The 18563-nt window shown below is 40.6% G+C and overlaps 1 protein-coding gene across 5 annotated transcripts in view; it reads right to left on the reverse strand.

The window, feature by feature from the left end:
- The window catches only part of BCL11B (BCL11 transcription factor B), a 166999-nt gene that overhangs the window by 68452 nt on the left and 79984 nt on the right, over positions 1 to 18563 (reverse strand). For 3 of the 5 annotated variants that reach the window (XM_063118035.1, XM_063118034.1, XM_063118033.1), the window contains exon 3: positions 13992 to 14198. The exons of the other annotated variants lie outside the window; for them this stretch is intronic. In XM_063118035.1, coding sequence (XP_062974105.1) covers positions 13992 to 14198 — 207 coding nt within the window. The remainder of the gene's footprint in view (positions 1 to 13991; positions 14199 to 18563) is intronic. 5 annotated transcript variants of the gene reach the window in all.

Below are 18563 nucleotides of genomic sequence, written 5' to 3' on the forward strand. Positions count from 1 at the left end.
AACCTCATTCCATAAGTCCCCAGACCTCCAACTTCTCTTATTGAATACATTAAAAATGCAAACCTTCTTCAGGACAGATTTGGACTTGTTTCATTCCTCATGGATGAATCTTACTGATTCATTCTCTCCTTTCATTTCCCACTTCTAATCCTCACCTCCCCACTGTCCTAAATCTAATGGCCTTGACTATGTCACATACAAAACAAAAATACAACTTTTAAAATAAAAAAGTGTGAGAATAAGGGGGGAAATATAGGGATCACTTTTCAGTATAATAAATAATCAGATACCAAAAAATGAGAAGAAAAAATAGGCCAGAAAAAGGAAACAAGTAGAAAAATCCTAAAGCCAGCCAAAGGCTAACTAAGGCCGTAGCTAGACCAAAGGTTTATCCCTGGATCGTCCAGGGGTCAAACCTGTTCATCTAGGTGACACACAGGGGATCCAGAGCTCAGGCAGGGGCGAACCCTGGATGATCCCAGGATAAACCTTAGGTCTAGCTGTGGCCTAAAAGCACAACGGAGGAGGGGAGAGCCCGCGATACAACTATCGTGAGCTGTCGTGCTAATCTATACTTCAGGCATGACGAGCTCACGAAGAGAGCCGTCGCGCCCGCCTTTTTTTGTTGTTGTTCTTAAAGAGCCGGATGCACACGAACGCTCGTGCCCCTGCCCCCAATGGGCGCAGCTCCCGACTACGCCTGAGTAATCGCACATAGCCAGGGTCAAGCCGCGAAAACGGGCCACACGGAAAATACCAAAACCAAAGGGGTAGGCTATATCCCAGGGCCAGGGAGGGTTGATCCCTCCCTGTGCATCATCTGGACGCACAGGGGTGATCCCGGGTATCAGCCCAGGATATAGCCTGGTCTAGCAAAGGACTTAAGCCACTGGATGTGGGACACTTCTACAACAGAGGCCCAGTCATACACCTGCAGAAAGCTCCATGTATTACCAATGATGTCCCTGCTGGCAACAGAGCCAAAAATGGGGCATTCTGGGTGAGGCTTTGGATCCGCCATGTTTTTGCAACTGGGAGATATGACATCTGAACTAAGCCAGTGTGTCTGCACCAGAATATGGGCTGTAACTTTGCTGTCTCCCCATGCTAACAAATTAGTATAGTGCCTTTACACAAGGCAGAAACATACATCTATCCTTCTCATCACTACCTCTATGTTAGAAAAAGCATCCACTGTACATCAGGGTGTTGTTGAAGCTGCTGCAGGGCCTTGAAAAAGTTGCTAATACTACACATGCCCCTCACACGCACACACATTTCACATTATCAATCATGACATAAGAATTAAGTTCTAGGTGTCGGTTTCTGAATATATTCTGAAGGCTTTGCCCCCTCACACAGCTCTATCCTAGGCAGCCACCTACAGTCATTGAATGGTAAAACTAGGCCGGTACACACACATACAGAGTACAGAATGCACAACACATCCGCTTATTTTCAAGTAACAAGAACTCCATACTAAACATGCCAGGTGAAGTGATGAAAAGAAATGGTTTGGCATACGTTACACACAATTGAATGGAATTTTACCGACGCAACAAGAGAATAGCTGCTAACAGCCAGTTATTATATGTGTGTGTGTTTAAAAAACCCGAGCTAAAACTCTGTGTCGAGTGCAAGGCCAGCAAATCCATATGGGTGCCATGTCCCCTAATTTGTTGGTTCATTTCCTAGCAGATTATTCTTTCACACAAGCTTTCCTCCTCTCTGTGTTTTTAATCTTTTTTTTTTCTTTCTTTCTTTTTTTTATGAAATGTTTGCAAAGAGACATTCAGCTGACTGGCTGCATTTAGCAAAATTGAGGAGTTGTAGGAGTAAGTTAGCGTGGCTGATTTTACAACACAAATCATCCATGGTGGTTTATCCTGTTGCTAAGGTGATGTTTCTGCAAAAGATGGAAATTCCTGCTTGATTTCTGAATAAGGAGGCGTACGGCATTTTACCTAGGCATTTGACTGCTCCCGCTACTGGCTGAAAAATATGCTTCAGCTTGTGTTTTTTCTACATACGCTACAGCCTGATCTTAAAGGAGGATTACTCAGAAGGAATTCCCCCAACTGTATATGATGTTGGCTCACCTGTATTTTCAATCATGGGTGTGGAGTCCAACTGCAGGGGCAAAGGGGGCATGCAGGTTAGGTATGCCTCACCTGACCCTTCTCACCCTGGGGCAGCCCAATGGAGGGGGAAGAATCTGGGAGAGGGACTGTAAAGGAGGTAAGGAAAAAGTGGGGGGAAGTCCAGTACCCCTCCCCTGAATGTTGATTTCTCTCTCTTAAAATCAGACCCCCGTGACGTGAGGCTGACCAACATTTGAATACATGGATCTACCAGCATCCCACGTGATTTGGTCCTTAGTTCAGTGGGACTTACTCCCAGGTAAGTATCCAAAGTTCTTAAAAATTGCTGGGCCAAATATTTTAAAATCCAGCACTAGTTTTTATTAATTCAGATTGTAAGCCTTCCTTGAGCTTTTTGGGAAGGAACACATAAACTGAGCAAGTCAAGCTGCCTCATCCATGCCCTTACAGGACTCCTGACCCTTTAATAGCTGCCTGGAAAGGGATATTTCACCAGCCATCATTGCTTCTCCCATCATTGCAGGACTGTGCTGGGAAATGCCACACCCAGTGAATGTCTGCTTTCTATGCAACCCTTAAGGTATGATAACCCTCTCATAGTTAAGACCTTTAAACCCCTGCTGATATCCTTCCCCACCAAACTTATCACAGACCTTCCCCTTTGGTTTTCACTTCCCAGAAAGTCTAGCATGCAGTATAATTTTCATAATATAGAAAGAGAAGAAAACTGAAGTGCAAATAGATTTGTTTATGATTTGGTCAATTATCAGAGCAAATGATGAAGGCCTCTCTCCAGTTTTTCAGGCCTGATGTCTTCCAAATTAGTGTCACTCCTCAAATATGAAGGGAAGAAGTTTGGTATTTATTTTGAGTGTAACCAACCAAGAGCCACAAGAAAAGGCGAAGGCTCATATTATTTCTGCACATTTTTCCTGGAAGGAGCCCAATTTCTTCCCCCTTTGTTTTCTTTTAGACTTGCATCCGAATTTGTCTTTTCCCAGAGGTTTCCCCTACTTGATATTTACAAGCTGTGACTTGAGTTTTAATGCGGATTGGTCGGATGAAAAGGGGGGGGGGACTTTCTTCTCAATCCAATGGTCTATTTACCTCTGAGCCAAGCCTTCATTTAGCAGAGCCTGAACCAGTGAGAAAACAAAAGTGAGGCAAATGCATCTGTTGCATCTGTATCCTGCTTTATTACATTCATTTCCAAGGCCCTCAGAGTGCCCGTTCAGAACAAGTGTTGGAGTTGCTTAAGGCCACACATAAAGCTTCATAACTGAGTGGGGATTTGAATCCATGTCTCCCACATCCGAGCCAAACTTCCATCTACTATGTCACACTGGCTCATGTTATAATTTAAATAATACTTTCTTTCTTTTTCAAAATACCTTCCTGAACCTTATATACAGTATTCTAGGCTATTATGCTTGGCCAAGGAACAGCGAGCTGACAACGGCGAGTGTCTACTTTCCACACCTTTTAAAAAATGCAAAAATCTAGCCTTCTCTTTTAATATTTCTGATGTCGGTGACCAGTGTCAGTTCTCCCCGTACAGTAACTGCTTTAAAGCGCTGCATAGAGCACCACATTAAAAATTAATTACACATGCTATTTTATTGATAGTGCATAATGTAATGAGCACCAGCTGTGCTAAACATCCAAACTCCTTTTTAAGATAGCTATAAAAAAAGAAAGAAAGAAAAAGAAGAAACTACACTTCCAAATGTTTCTCCTGTCGGGGCGGGGGTGGGGGTGGGCTAGAACCAGCAACATCTTGTATGGATTTGAAACAGAATTCTTTGATTTAGCTCTACATTTGGAGCGTTTGAAGAGTTTAGGCTCTTGGGCTTGGGTATTAGAATAAAATCCAGTTAACTCTCTAACTGTTGGAGCCATTGTCTCTGCTGCATCCTCATTAGTTTGGATCGTTTGGGTTTAGATTACACTATCTACTTCCACCTGATAATACTGCAATTTAACAGACAGAGACACATGTACACAGACCGACAACACACACACACACACACCCCAACCCAGGACTAGTTGCCTAAACGTTGCAAGCATGTAGTTTTAAACAACGTTAAATACTGGTAATTCTTAACTCGGCATGATGAGGCACCAAGCCACATCAATTTGAATGTCTATTTAGAACAAAGGCAGTGCTGAACTTAAATTAATAGTGCCGGAAGTATTGTGGATGAGAAGAGAACCCCACCACCACCCACACAAAAACAAACAAATTCTGCTCTCCACTAAACACCTAGTGCAGTCTTTGTCAATGCAGTCTCTATAATATTCTCTACGCTACTCCCTATAAAACCTGTCTAAAATTACATAAAAGCAAGAGTATATTCAGTCATGTTTTCCTGACTGTTTGATTCTGAGATAAGCTAGATAAACGGATAGATATAACACTGTTTATAATGTTTCTAGTCTGTAATGTTCAAACATATTTGCACATAAAATAACTATCATGTACAAATTCCATTCTTCCAGATGCTATAAATATTTCATTCAAATCAATAAATATAAGTGGCGTTGGTTAATAGGGCCATTTCTCCCAAGAATAAACTTTAGAAAATTTCACCTTGGTGAAAGCCATGTTTTCCCAGTAGGGGAAGAAGCTGTTTTTTATATGTGGTATCAATATATCTCTCCGTTGTTCTTTGTCTCTCTCTGGCACATGTACATGAATAAACAGCTCAGTTTCTTCTTACCATCTTTCTCACCCGTGGAAGTGTGGGGAGGAGGGGCAGAGTGTTTCCAATGATTTGGGGAGTGTGTTTTCTGTTCATGAGGCCTCATCTGGGCAAGAAGCAAGAATGGTCTCATATCTTCTATGTTCTCCTGAAGACTTGATGAATTTAAGAAGCTGCTTTTCCTTTTTCTTTCTTTTTTTTTTACTGGATGAGTTTGCATTCTCCACTCTGATTACTGTTTTGTTTTCCCATTGATCCTCCAGTTTTAATAAAACCCAGTCTGGAATGAAACAAAAGCTTGCTTCTTGTTTGAGTATGAAATGTGCAGAACACATACCATATCATTAACATAAACGTTTCTCAAATAATGCTGCTTTCTAGACAGACTATATTAATTGCATCAGGCTCTTTTCTTTTTATATTTCCCCCCTCCTCTTTTTCTTTCTTTCTTTTTTTTTTTTACAGCAAGGGTGGTCTGATCTAGACTACTTATTGGCTGACTTGGCTTGTAAACCCAACACAAAAATGAATATTAGTGAAGAGAAAACAGAAAGAGAAATATATATAATGGTCATATACATACATGCACACATGCTATAGTTCAAAGCCATTATTTTACTTACACATATTGCTTTTACCTTCGTACTGCCTTTTAAAATGTACTAAGAAAACACCAGACTAGCTAAACAATACAGTAAAGCAGAAGAAAACCAAACTGACGTTAACTTTACAAGATCACTCAGTGCTTTTTAGAACACCTTAATGAGTAATGCAGCCAAGCTCCTTGTACTTGAAATATATTGTTTTAAACTCTTAGAGCCAGGGCCCCCATGCGTTCCTCAGCGTTGGACCTTGAACTTCATAGCCTTGCCCATTAATCAATTCTGTCAATGCCCACTTGCTGTTTTTTAAATATGCACGATTCATTATTTCTTCCCACCTTTTTATATCTGGCAATAAGTGGGGAAAATCCCTTTGACTTGGAACTTGAATTATATACACACACAGAGAGAGAGGGAATAGTAAATTACCTTTCTGCATGTGTAGCCAACATAGATCTCATAAAGTCTTGGGAAACGGTCTATATTTTTTTGTGAAATCTGCTTCATAATGAAAACTGAAGATAAACGTCCTGCACCTCAAAGGATAACCATAGTTTCCTGTGCTTGCATAAGGGTAAATTTTCCATAGCATTCACTGGATTGTCCATGTTCATAGAATATGAATTGGACACCAAACGCCTTAGGGCCAGCTCAGGTCTACAGAAGGATGCCACCATGCCCACAGCATATACCCCATAGACAAAACAGTCCACTTAGCTGTGCTTATTTTCTTCTGTGATAGACAGTTAGGTAGATAGATGGTTTGTAGATAATGGGAAGGATCCTAACAGTGTCTAGCCCATAACAATGTTTACATGGCACTAACGCCACACTTCTGCAACGGCAATAGCACTTGCTAGCTTGTTAAGTTTCTTGGGAAACCCTTTGCACTAGCAAGCATGAAATGTTGGTTTCTTCTAAAGCAACATAACTAGTGCTAGCAAGCAGACACTGTTGGATCCTTCCCAATATATGTAGAGGGTGCCATCTGAAGACAGAAAACTATGGGGGAGATGAAATGGGAGCCTTGATTTGTCATCATGTCTATTAGGTGCTGACTACCATCATAAAAGAATGCACACAGGTATGCATGCAAGCACCGGACCAAAAAGAATCCACTCATTTAGCAACATACGATCTGCTACAAGGCATTATAATCTGTACATTCTCTTGCCCTATCCAGGGCTCCATGTGCCCTCCAGCATGCACACAATGCTTCCTAGTCACTACTATGCTATATGGAGAAAGCACCTAACTCTGTATAAGACAACTTCATATGTTCATCTGTATCCAAAAGGGCTGCCTTGTTAACTGCAGCACAAGAAAAAGATAAGCTCACTGTAGATCTGTTTCCTCCGCTGAAATGAATGGAGCAGCCCCTACCAGCAGGTGAATATCACATGACAATCAAAACTCTCATACCAATACATAATTCCTGAATTAGACTTTACTTTTTTATATATAAGGCCAAAAACTTCTCCAAACTCACTTATTATTAGGTTGTGAACCTGTTGGGAACACAAAATATTTGCATTGGGGGGTGGCAGTGGACTGCTGTAAGCTTTTCCGAGCTCACAGGATAGAGCAAGATATAAATCATCTACATAAAGAAATAAAATAAACATTCAGAGACATTTATGAGTCTTTGACTAAAAGCTGGTGTAGAAATACTTTAAACCATCATCACCAAGGGAAAGTATTATGGTATAGTGAGTTTGGAAAGGATGGGAGAACTGGAGAGTTGATGTGGTGTAGTGGTTAAAGTGTTGGACTGGGGTGGGGGAGACCTGGGTTCAAGTCCCCACTTGGACATGAAGCCCACTGGGTGACTTTAGGCCAGTCACTTTGCAGGGCTGTTGTGAGGATAAGACAGAGAGGGGAATTATGTACCTTGCCTTGGGCATTTTGGAGGGAAAAAGGTGGGATATAAAAGTAACAAAAAAATAAAAGAAAAAAATCATCTGTAAATTAATTCAGTGGTTTTCACTAGGCAAATGGGCTATGTTCACATATGGATGCAACTGAATGGCTTTGCACTTTGCCAGTCTTCATATACAAACACATCTATCTATCTGTATTTCCTACCTATACAGTAAGTGTGGTTTTCTGTAAACATTTCCTGGTGTAGTTCTCTTCATCCAAGTTGTATGTTTTTATCAGAACTATGTCCAACTTTCTTTTCTTTCTTTTTTTTCATTATTCAAGGCAAGTTAATCAGAAAAAGGAGCAATGCGTTGGTTTTGATCCATGCACCGCAAGCCTGCGATTTTTGTGACTCCCTTCCAGCTTGTAATTAAATAGACACTAAAAATGTTTCAACGGGAGAATCCAATACAGCAGGCAGAAGCCTCTCCTTGCAGGCAAAAAGAACATGGCAACAGAGACGTCTGCATATATTTAAAAGCAACATTTAGGGAGTGGGCCCATCTTGCAAAAGTCTGTTCCCTATGTTGGGTTTATTATAGAATTCAAAGCCTGTGAGTAAACGGAGCTAGCATTAGCAAAAGGGGGAAAAAGAAAGGTCACTCTATAATAGAGAACAACTGACTATGAGCTCTCTTATAATTTCTGAGGCTCACAAAATGCCACAGATGACATGGGACAATTTCATTTGCACAACTAATAGTACAATCCTCCGCATGTCTACCCAGAACTAAGTCCCACTTTGTAAAGGACTGCAGCCTAAGAGATCAAACCTACATATACGTGCCCAAGATTAGATATGAAGTCATGGACTGTGACATTGACTTGGTGTAGCAGTCAGCACATCCAGACTTAGGACCAGGCTGTAAATAGAAAATACCATACGGAAAGATTAATAAGCTGTATTATCAATGGCAGATTTTATGCATGAGCACCCAAATTTCCACAGGCAGCCATGAATGCAAAATGTCTACTATAAATTGCAAAAGTGCTCAAGGCTCAACTTCCAGCAGATTCAGCTTCTAAGACCATCCTCTTAACAGTTCTCTGTTCATGCCAACTCTAAACAGCAGAAACTCATAGTAATGGGTTTTATTGTTTATATTTAAAAATTATATCCTAAGACTACTCAAGGTGGCTACTCAAGAGTTTTTTCCCAAGTCTCCAAAGGAGCATTGCAGTATTTGGGCTGTTTTTAGTGGTTGGGGTTTAAACCAGCATGAGGCTGGGCTTTTGTTTTTTGTTGTATCTTATTTGTTTTAATTTTATTTAGACTTGGCCATTTTATATATTTCTGTTTTTAACTTATTGCTTCTTACTTGAACCTTTTGCTAAGTTTTTTTTTTCCTTGACAAAAATTATAATGGCAGCAAATATATATGTATATATTCATTGCATTTTTGATGCAAATCTGAGACGGAAGGTATTCCAAATTGCAAAGTGGTTAAATGAGATGCCCCATATTGAGTTTTCCAGAGACTTGAAATAAACACATTTGTTCAGAGTAGAAACAATTACTGAAAACAGGAAACAAACATGATTTTTAAAAAATCAACTAAACCAAGAATATGTATAAGTCAGACAAGTTGGGGCAGGTGGATGTGTACTGATGTAGCCTACTTATTGATTAATAGAAAAAAGTAAGGTCACTATATTTGTGGATTGTCTAGTTTCCATTTGGCTATAATTTCATATGGCTTGATATATAATTCAATTTTTACAATTGCTTTTTATATTTTGTAGTATGAATTAGTAATTTTATCAAATTATATTACAGTTTATTTAATGGTAGCTCCATTTGAATTTTGCACAAGTTCTCTTAAATCCATTTTGCTTTGTAAGTCAGACAATTGATGTGCTGGTGCAAATGGCTATAGGAAGAACAAAGGGAGCAGGGAGGGGGAGAATACAAATGATCTGGATCCAGACACAGCTTGCTTTATATAAAATTCCTGCGAGAGAGGAATCCAACAAGCCAGAGGACCTTCTCTGTGGTGGCCCCTGATGGTGGTATGCTCTCTGCAGTGAGAACCACCTAGTGCCAACGTTGTCATATTTTCAGTGCAAGGTTAAGTCTTTCCTCTACTCCCAAACATTTGATGACCTACGACAGGTTTTTTAACATCCAAGTTCTTTTAATCAAGTCCTGGCAGTTTTATTGTTAATTGTTTTTAACTGTTTCAAACTGTTTAGATTTTTTGTATGTTAAAAGTTTTATATTATCTTTTATCATGTTGTGAACTACTTAACTATTGGGCGGTATAGAAATGTAGTAAATGAATGAATGGAGTTGGAAGGTTTGTTGCCAGACTACCGAATTAGGAGAAACCTTCTTTCTAAAACCTCTACTGCTAATATAAATCTATATGACTATTACCCCCTTCCTGAATTGGGGCCTCCAAAATCAACATTATTACAACTTGCATGCAAAAAAAGAAGCTTCTCCTAATTTTGACTTCCTTTAAAAATATGGGAGCTGTGCTGAATTCAGTATGCTTCAAATGCTACCTAATTTCTTCTGTTCCTGGCACTGAAGAAGATAATAAGGAGTTAAGTACCTCCTCTCCGAAGGGGGAAAAACATTTCTTTCAAGCAAAACTTGACCAACTACTGTCATAAACACTTAGCGTGTGCTTTGATATTAATTCTCTAAGTGCAGTAGACTACAGCTGTAACTACAGGAAGCCGTGATAGCAGGTCGATCCCCCACTTAAAATTGGCACAGCTTGTTCAGCAAATAGATCAGTCCAAAAACTAACAGTGCACAACGATAAAGTAGAAAGTGAAAGAATGCAAAATGCAAGAGTCTCTTGCCTCTGTGTGCTTTAGAGAGTTACTCTTTCCTTATCTGTTCTTAGTTTTACTCTCTCCATTACTGGTGTCTGTTTATCTTAGAAGCAGTGAGCAAACACGGTAGCACTTGCCTGTTACATCCTCTATATGGAAGAAGACGCTCATGTCTACATTATGCCAAATAAACATTATAGGAGTGAGTTTCTGTAGGGAAAACATTAGCAATAATGATTGGTCTTGGATACAGCCCTGTTTCCACTTGGAATTCAAGGTGCTGGTTCTCATGTTTAAAAATGCTTAGCCGTTTCGTACTAAGCTACTTAAAGGACCACCTCCTGCCATGTGAATCTTCCCATTTTTTAAGATCAACCCATGTATCCCTTGTGTGTACCATTGATTTTGAGGTGCATTTGGTCGCAACACACAAGAGGGCCTGTCAGTGCCTCCGTGACAGTGTATGGAACTCTGCCCTGAAGGACTTGATTATCTCCTTCTTTGCCTGGATTCTAGCAATACGTGACAGCATTTTCCCCTTTTCAACCAGGTTTTAACTTTATTACTCTTTAGATAACCATGTGTTATATCCTGGATCTCTTAGATTTTTACTGCTTTGCTGTTGCTATTTTGAGGCATTACTTGTTTTTCATGATGACGTTACTATTATTTGTAGGTTTTGTTCGCTGCTTTGAGCAGTGGAAAAGCAAATTATAAATTAAAATGCATTTATCTTTACAATAAATATATAAATAAATTTTCTATATGCAAAACCTGTGGTCTACAATGAGCCTGCGGTCCTGGCTCCCTGCCCCAATATGCCCCTTTTCATCTAACACAAACTCTTGTCCTTACCTTGACATTTCTAAATGCTTTCACCTCTTTCACATCTCAATATATTCAGGCCCATGATCCTCACTCTTTCAGCTCTACCGCCCTGAGCCGCTCAGCTCTCTTAAAAGATACTGTCCCCTTTTCTTTGCTGTCCTTTATGCCTGGCATTCTGCACTAGAAAACCTACATGATGCTACCTACTTCTTCCATGAAACCTTTGTCCACAGTCTTCCCCCCCCCAAATGAAAGAACGCTAAGTAAGGGTAGCTGCATTTGCTCATATTCGTCTGTGGCTACCGTCCCTTTCCTCCTCTTGTAAAGTCCCTTCTGTTTTAGTTTAGATTACATGCTCCTACAGTCAGAATCCTATACTTAGGCTTGTTGTTCTAAAGTACTATGTACAGGGAAGGCATAATAATAAAACAGCAGCACCAGCAGCTGCATTTTGTTCACATGCAAAAAGGTGAAAAACATTGTGAAGGTTATTGTGACCTTTATGAAGGTCTTTATGCACACAGTATCCAACAGACGGAAATCAGTCTTCAAACTTGGGATGTACTGAAACCATGCCATCAAAATCATCACTTTTGATCCGGCATCAAAGAAATTCTCACAAATGGAGCAGAGTGTGGTTCCACCCATACCCCCGGCCCTTCATGGTGCTATAGTTTTGTCATGTGTCTTCATTCACATCACAGGCAATACCCCATAAGTATTTGTGTAACACAGGCAACCATCTTCCATAGGACAACAGCAGTAGTAACTGACATGCTACCTGAAGCAAGACTGGTCTTTTCCCAGGTACAAAATGCCTGCTGGGAAAATTCAATACAGCAGAAGCTTTCAATCTATTTTAGATTATACACTCCTTGGTACAGGTGCAAATCCTCTTATACTTTGCAAAGCACCATATGCTATATAAATAAACATGTATAACAACAATATGCAGCACAACCCTGAGGGACGATGTCTGGACTGCACAAAACAAATGAGTGTCAACTGCATTTATTGTGGTAGAAAAGTGAATTATAATAGGAGAGAGACTCCTGAAACTTACATTTTTATTTGGCAGAAATTTGTGGATTTGCTTTTGTACTGAAACTCATGTACTTCCATTTCATTCATTTTTGGTTGGCCTAGGTCTCACACTTTTCTCTGTCTCCTGTCATGTCTCCTTCCTGACTCTTTTTTTTCCCTTTCTCTTCATACTGAGTTGCTACTTTATTTCTTTATTTCCTTCTTCCCCTCTTTTTGCTATAAGTTTCACATTAGCACATGGGGGAAATTGTGGATTAGGACAAGTGTAATGGGATACTGTTTTGTTGTTTATGTTGTTAAAAAAAATATGATTTTTTTTTTTAAAAAAACCCTATTCCTCTAGAAAGGTTCTCTTACCATAGTTGGTTTCTACCACTGCAATCTTCAGAAAAAGTTGGTAAAGCACAGTGGAACCATCTCAAAAAGGCACTATTCACACTCTGTTCAGAGCTTAGTTTGACTTACTTTGGACAATAATTAAAGAATGGAAGGATCTTACCCAGTGATAACTTTTTCTCAAGAACAAAGAACAGTTCAACTGGACACTTTCTACTTAATAATAGTCAAAAGCACTATCTAGCCTAGCATCCTGTTTCCCATAGTGGCCAACCAGATGCCTCTGTGAAGGTTGCAAGCACCCATGAGGGCAACAGCTCTCTCCTGCTGTTATTCCCTAGCAACTTTATTCAGACTCATACTGCCTCTGCTCTTGGAGATAGTATATAGCAGCTTTCCCCACCTGGTGCCCTCCAGATGTTTTAGACCACAACTCCCAGCATTCCTGACTATTGGCCATGTTGACTGGGGCTGACGGGAACTGAACTCCAAAACACCTGGAGGGCACCAGGTTGGGGAAGGTTGCCATATACCTATTATGACTAGTGGCTATTGATAGCCTTTTCCTCCATAAATTTGTCTAATCCTTTTTTTAAGCCATCTAAGCCAGGTGCCATTATAACACCTTGTGGCAGAGAACTCCGTAGTTTAACTAGGTGCGTTGTGAAGAAGTACTTTGTTCTGTCTATCCTGAATCTCCCACCATTCAGCTTCAATCAATGACCCTGGACTCTCCTATTATAAGGGAAGGACTTTCATAAGGGTCACATTCAGCTATTGAATACCTTCATAATACCCATTGGGTTTAGACTGAATTTTGGGTAGAATTAGTGGACTACTATTTAATGTGTACAGTAGAGGTAGGCAACTTTGGGCAATGTGGGGGCCAATTCCTCACCCCCACCCCGGAACCACCATGGGCTACCCCAATCCCCGCTACCCCCCGCACTACAAAAGAAAATGAAAAAAAGGGGGAGAACAAGCTAAATGTGTCTATTCTAAGACTCTGCAACCTTTTCTCCTTTTTATAAAAAGAAAATATAGGGGTGGCAGGCTGCCTGGGAAGTTGTGGTGTCTGCCTTTGGGGCGGTGGGGACTGCATCCAGCCGTGGGCTGCATGTTGCCCACCTCTGATGTACAGGGCCCTCTCTGTCCAAATTGGCTTCTTTTTGTTGTTTTGCATACAAGGAACTGATGAAGCTAGGAAGAAATTAATGAGAGGCTTTTAAAAAAAAAATAGCAGTGTGGGGAAAGTGTGTAGACCACAAGTATGCCATGTGCTTATGAGATCTGAAGAACACAAATCATTAGGAAGAAAGACCTCAGATGCTAAATGTTATCCAATTAAGCTTAAAGTAAACAGCCCAGAGAGACGAAATCTTGATATCAGAGTATCACATTTATGTGTGGATTCTCAGACATTTGTTCACAATGTGGCATAAACAAACCAGCAACAACCAAGCTGGTGGCAACATCTGAGGTCAACTAGGCCTCCCAACAAGGGCATGAAAAGAGCAAACATCTCCATTCCTGCCTTCGAAATGGTAGGGATATGTTTTACAGTCCTTTAGCTGTGCCTTTATATATCTAAACGGAAATGATGCTCCCATAGTAAAGAGGACACATCATGTTGGCAGCTGATAGCGACAATAAAACGTTTCTGTTACCTGACAACTGACAATGACATCCAAATGTGCCTGATGTCTCGCTCTGAGACCCGCCAACTGAGACTGCGTGCGCACCACAGCAGGGCAGGCTCAGGCAGGGCGGGATTGAGGTGAGAGCACGGAGAGGTGGCGGTGCGATCACGGATGTGTGAGGGTGGGAGGAGGCAGTTATGGAGGCCGCCGGCAGCTTTGCAGGCCTGGACGGCCCTGAGGAAAAAACAATAGAAAAATCTGTCAGTGGTACCTACGTTGGAAGGGAAAGATGGAAAACAGGACTGATGTACAACTGCTGTGCCTTATTCACTGTGCCCATTTGCTTAACGTATAGGGTAGGGAGATATAGGCTGAAAGTTCAAGGAGAATTGATGCCTGCAGTCATTCTGGGGGAGACAAGAAGAATTTTTGAAAAATGTACTTAGTGCATCTCATCAGGGTGCTAGATTTCTATTACCATTAATTTATTTTATCTGGTTTGGGCTGAGGGTTTTTTCCTCCTGTTTGCTGGGCGAGTTCTTTGCTTGCCTGCCCTAAACCTTCACAATGGAGGTGACTATAAATCTAAATATGTGGACAGATTGTCTTAAGTTCTCATGGTGTTACCTTCCTTTATTCCCCCCTTCTCCATACCTCTTAAGCCATTGGTGGATATTTGTACGCCGCCCTGAGATCTTAATGATATAGGGCGGGATACAAATGTTTAAAATAAATAATAAATATGCACCTACCACCTTCTCTGGATTAGGGTTGCCACCTGTTCATAATTTTGTACGGATTGTTTGTACTTTAGGAGTTCTAAATAGAATAAGCAGAACATTTAGGGAGGGAGTTTAGCTATACTGTATGGCAGAATTATCGGCATCCTAATGAACGTCTATCACTTCAGCCTCCAAAATGATGTGTTTCATTTCTGGAGCCATCAGGCAGAAAAAGTGCTTTAAAAAGAACATGCCAATTGTTTTGTAGAAATATGTACTGTTATTGACCTGTTTATTCTAAAAACACACAGATTATTTGTACAAGAAAATTATGACAACTAGACCCTAGTTTTCCAACACTGTATTTAAAAACTGAGATTATATTGAGGTTGCTAAAGCATTTGGTCCCATTCAACTTTAATATGCCAGGTTAAAAAAGGGACAACCCTACAGTTGATAAAATATGCTTTCACTTGTGAAAGCTTGTGCCACAATAAACCAGGTAGAATTCCAGGCAACTTTTTCGCTGCTATGAAGTCATACAAGCTATTCACCAGGTGGAACAGCAGCCAGAAAGCGGCTTGGGTTGACCAATAAGGCATTATTTTAGAAGTGGTGTGGAGGAGAAGCAAGGGAGTCTGCCAGAGCCACGGGGCATGTGCTTAGGAACTGGATCGAAAGGGAGATTATTGTTTTATGGCTGTCCTCATGCAGCTGGCCAACAGAGGACCGTGAAGGGCTGTTTGCCGAGCTACCGCTGAACCAGACTCAGCACACCAGCAGAGACAAAGTGCAGCAACTTACAGCTCAAGCAGCTTCAATAGACATGCCAGGAATCAAGGTCCCAGAATAAAGCATTCATGGGCCACTGTGACTTCCTGGCCACTTGAGTTGCCGCCAGAAACACATTTTGCAAGACCCCTTTATGTATTCCTTTCCCCATACTGGGTCTATAACGAACACAGCAACCTTTCTTTTTCCCCTAATAGCTGAAAAATGGCCTTGTATCCTCAAAGTGTATTATTCATTTAAAAAGCATACACACGCATCTAGAAATCATCTGTTATTTAAAACTGTATTTAGTCTCTGCTCCTGCTCTGTTGGAAGCGCTTTCCCTCTTGCTCTCTTGGCAGCAGTCAGAATGCAATGCTAAGACTTAAGCAATTAAGTAAAAGCATACAAATGTGTACACACACACACACACTTCGTATGAAGTTAACTTTCAGTCAGTAGTGATCAGAACTCAGTCAGGCTGCTGTTCTAGTTGTAGCCAGCATTTTACCTGAAGCCTTTGAGTTGGGATTGTTAATAATCACAAGCAGCATCTGTTGGAAACTTCTGATTCTCACAGGTTGGTAAGTTTATTTTATGCAAATTTCTATTGTGACTCCTCCACAGAGCTCAGGGCAGACAGCAACCATTTTAAAGTATAACAGATATATAGATAAACTCCTTATTAACAATAACAACTGACACAACAGCACACTTACTTTTGGTCACCTGATACTGAAATAAAAGACATGTCTAAGTTGGGGTGCCTAAAAGACATCCAGGCATCAAAGGAACAGATGAAACCAAATAAAAAATACCTCTCTATTCACATTTGACATGCCAAGGACATTATCAAGTCACAATGGGATATGGGAGACGAGGCTGTAGATTCCAAGTCATGTTTATGTCCCATATCCATCTTCTACGATACAATACTTTTTCCTCCCAGTTTTCCGTCAAGAGAAGGATTCTTTGAAGTATCAAAAAGTAATTTGCCTTGAATTTGCCACCATTTACTCGTTCTCTTTGGACCTACCATATTGACAATGGATCATCATTAGGCAAGTGCCTACTCTGTACAACGATTATTTTTTTGCAAGTATACAAACACCGGCAAGAAAGATCAAATTCTTCATAAGCTAAACAGCATTACAACTTAGCATTTCCCCCTAATGCTTCTCCATCTCAAATGTCCCTGTTTGAAAGCTACACAGCTACTGTGTTGATCTGATAGCTACACATGCAAATCCAATAGGGGTACTTCATCCTTGGCAGAGAATCCAAAACTCCAGTCTGCATGGGCTGCATTTGATTTTTGTCATTTATCTTAAATGGCTAAGAGACTACCAGGGCAAAACATTTGTGTGAAGCTGTTGCCAAAACCACAAGTGAAGGGTCTAAATCCCCGGCGTAAATACTTGAGCTCCAAAGCATCGAGGATAAAATTTGTGTGCTTTGGTGAGCAGCATTTTTTAATAGACTATATGGACTCTTGGGATTCTTCTTCTTTTCTTTTGCAACCTTTTGATCTGACTTCAAATTGCTACACAAACAGGTAAAAGAAGTCACTGATAGGAACTGTATCTACATTACAATCTGGAGATGACGTTTTGTGCCAAACCAATGAAAGCAGATGGCAGACTTGGGATGTCTAAATATACAGAAACAATTTTGTTCATCATTAGGAAAACACAGCAGTAATGATAGGATCTTTCAATGCATCCAAGAAGGCAAAGTGGACAAGGGAGGCTTCCAAATATTATTTAAAATTTCAAGGGTTGTAAACATTGGTTTATAGAGAAAGAGAGGGGTCTGTGAGAGAAAGTACAGTTACAGTTACTATGGGCACTGTTCATTCAACTCACCTGCACCGGAACATGGAAATATGCCTTTTAGACACAGAACTCGAAAGTGCGAGTTAGTTCTCCACAGGCCCCTATGTTCACCACAATAATTGCCTGTAATGCTTCCCAGAGAGGGCTGGGGTGGTAGTGGAATTGGATGGTGATTCATAAGACCTTGCAGAAGTCACACATCAGAGAGGTAGCCTCACTTCTGGGCAGCCGTAGGCAACAGTGTAATAATAATGTTTAGAATTTATGCAGTGGTTTTCCTGAGCATTAAAAGAGGTTTGCATACATCTTCAGCACAATCCTATCAAGGAGCAGGGGGAGGGGCGCAGAGCGCTTAATTCAAGAGATTGCATCTTGTCTTAAGGCCACTTTAGTAAGCTTATAGCTAAGGAGAGCGATGACTTCCAAATGATAGCTAACCACGATGTCACATAGATAATCCCTGGAACTTGGCCATCATTACAACAGAAAGTGAGAAACTACTAGAGCTGAGCCAAATTTGGGGTGGGGGGATATTTTTTTTCTGAGAAAACAGGTGATGTTTTTCTTTTTCTCTACTCCTGCACCTCTCCCCACCCAAGGACAACAGAAAACAAGACCACTTTGGACATTTTTCTCTGAATATTGGTCAACATTTAATTGTGATGATTGCAATTCCCTACTCCCATGTCCGAGAGCCAATCAAGGTCCAGGACATTGTGAAGGATGCAAAATTTCAAATTATTTTTATAAATTATATCCATTCTGAAAACTTTTGATATTGGGCAGGTAAAAATATTTTAACTGAGTAATTAAGGCACAATCCTATGCATGCTTCGACAGAAAAAAGACTTTTTTCTGTCATAATGTGCATAAGATTGCACCCTACATTAATAAAATGTTGACCGGGCTAATAAACTGGGGGGGGACTTGGGGGGGGAGAAGCTGTGATATTCCCACTGCTAATGGGGAGCCTCACCCCTGAGAGATTCATCTGCCCAACCCTGAGAAATTCATCTGCCCACAAACAGGGTGGAGAATTTTGAGAGGCCATTTACGCACAGGGTTTAGAAATCAGAAGCACAAACAATTCACTTTTTTTTTCATTCCAAATGTCTCTGTAGCATTTGAATCAACTTGATGTGGAAGGCACCAGAATGTACAAATGCCACAGGTCTCGACATGCAGTGCAACCTATTCTGACCAAGGCTGTGCAGTCTGTCTCCACAAACCACACCTCTATTAAATATGAGGGTGGCAGGTACCTCCTGTGT

The sequence above is a fragment of the Elgaria multicarinata genome, chromosome 2, assembly GCF_023053635.1.
Source record: "Elgaria multicarinata webbii isolate HBS135686 ecotype San Diego chromosome 2, rElgMul1.1.pri, whole genome shotgun sequence".
In the NCBI taxonomy this organism is placed as follows: domain Eukaryota; kingdom Metazoa; phylum Chordata; class Lepidosauria; order Squamata; family Anguidae; genus Elgaria; species Elgaria multicarinata.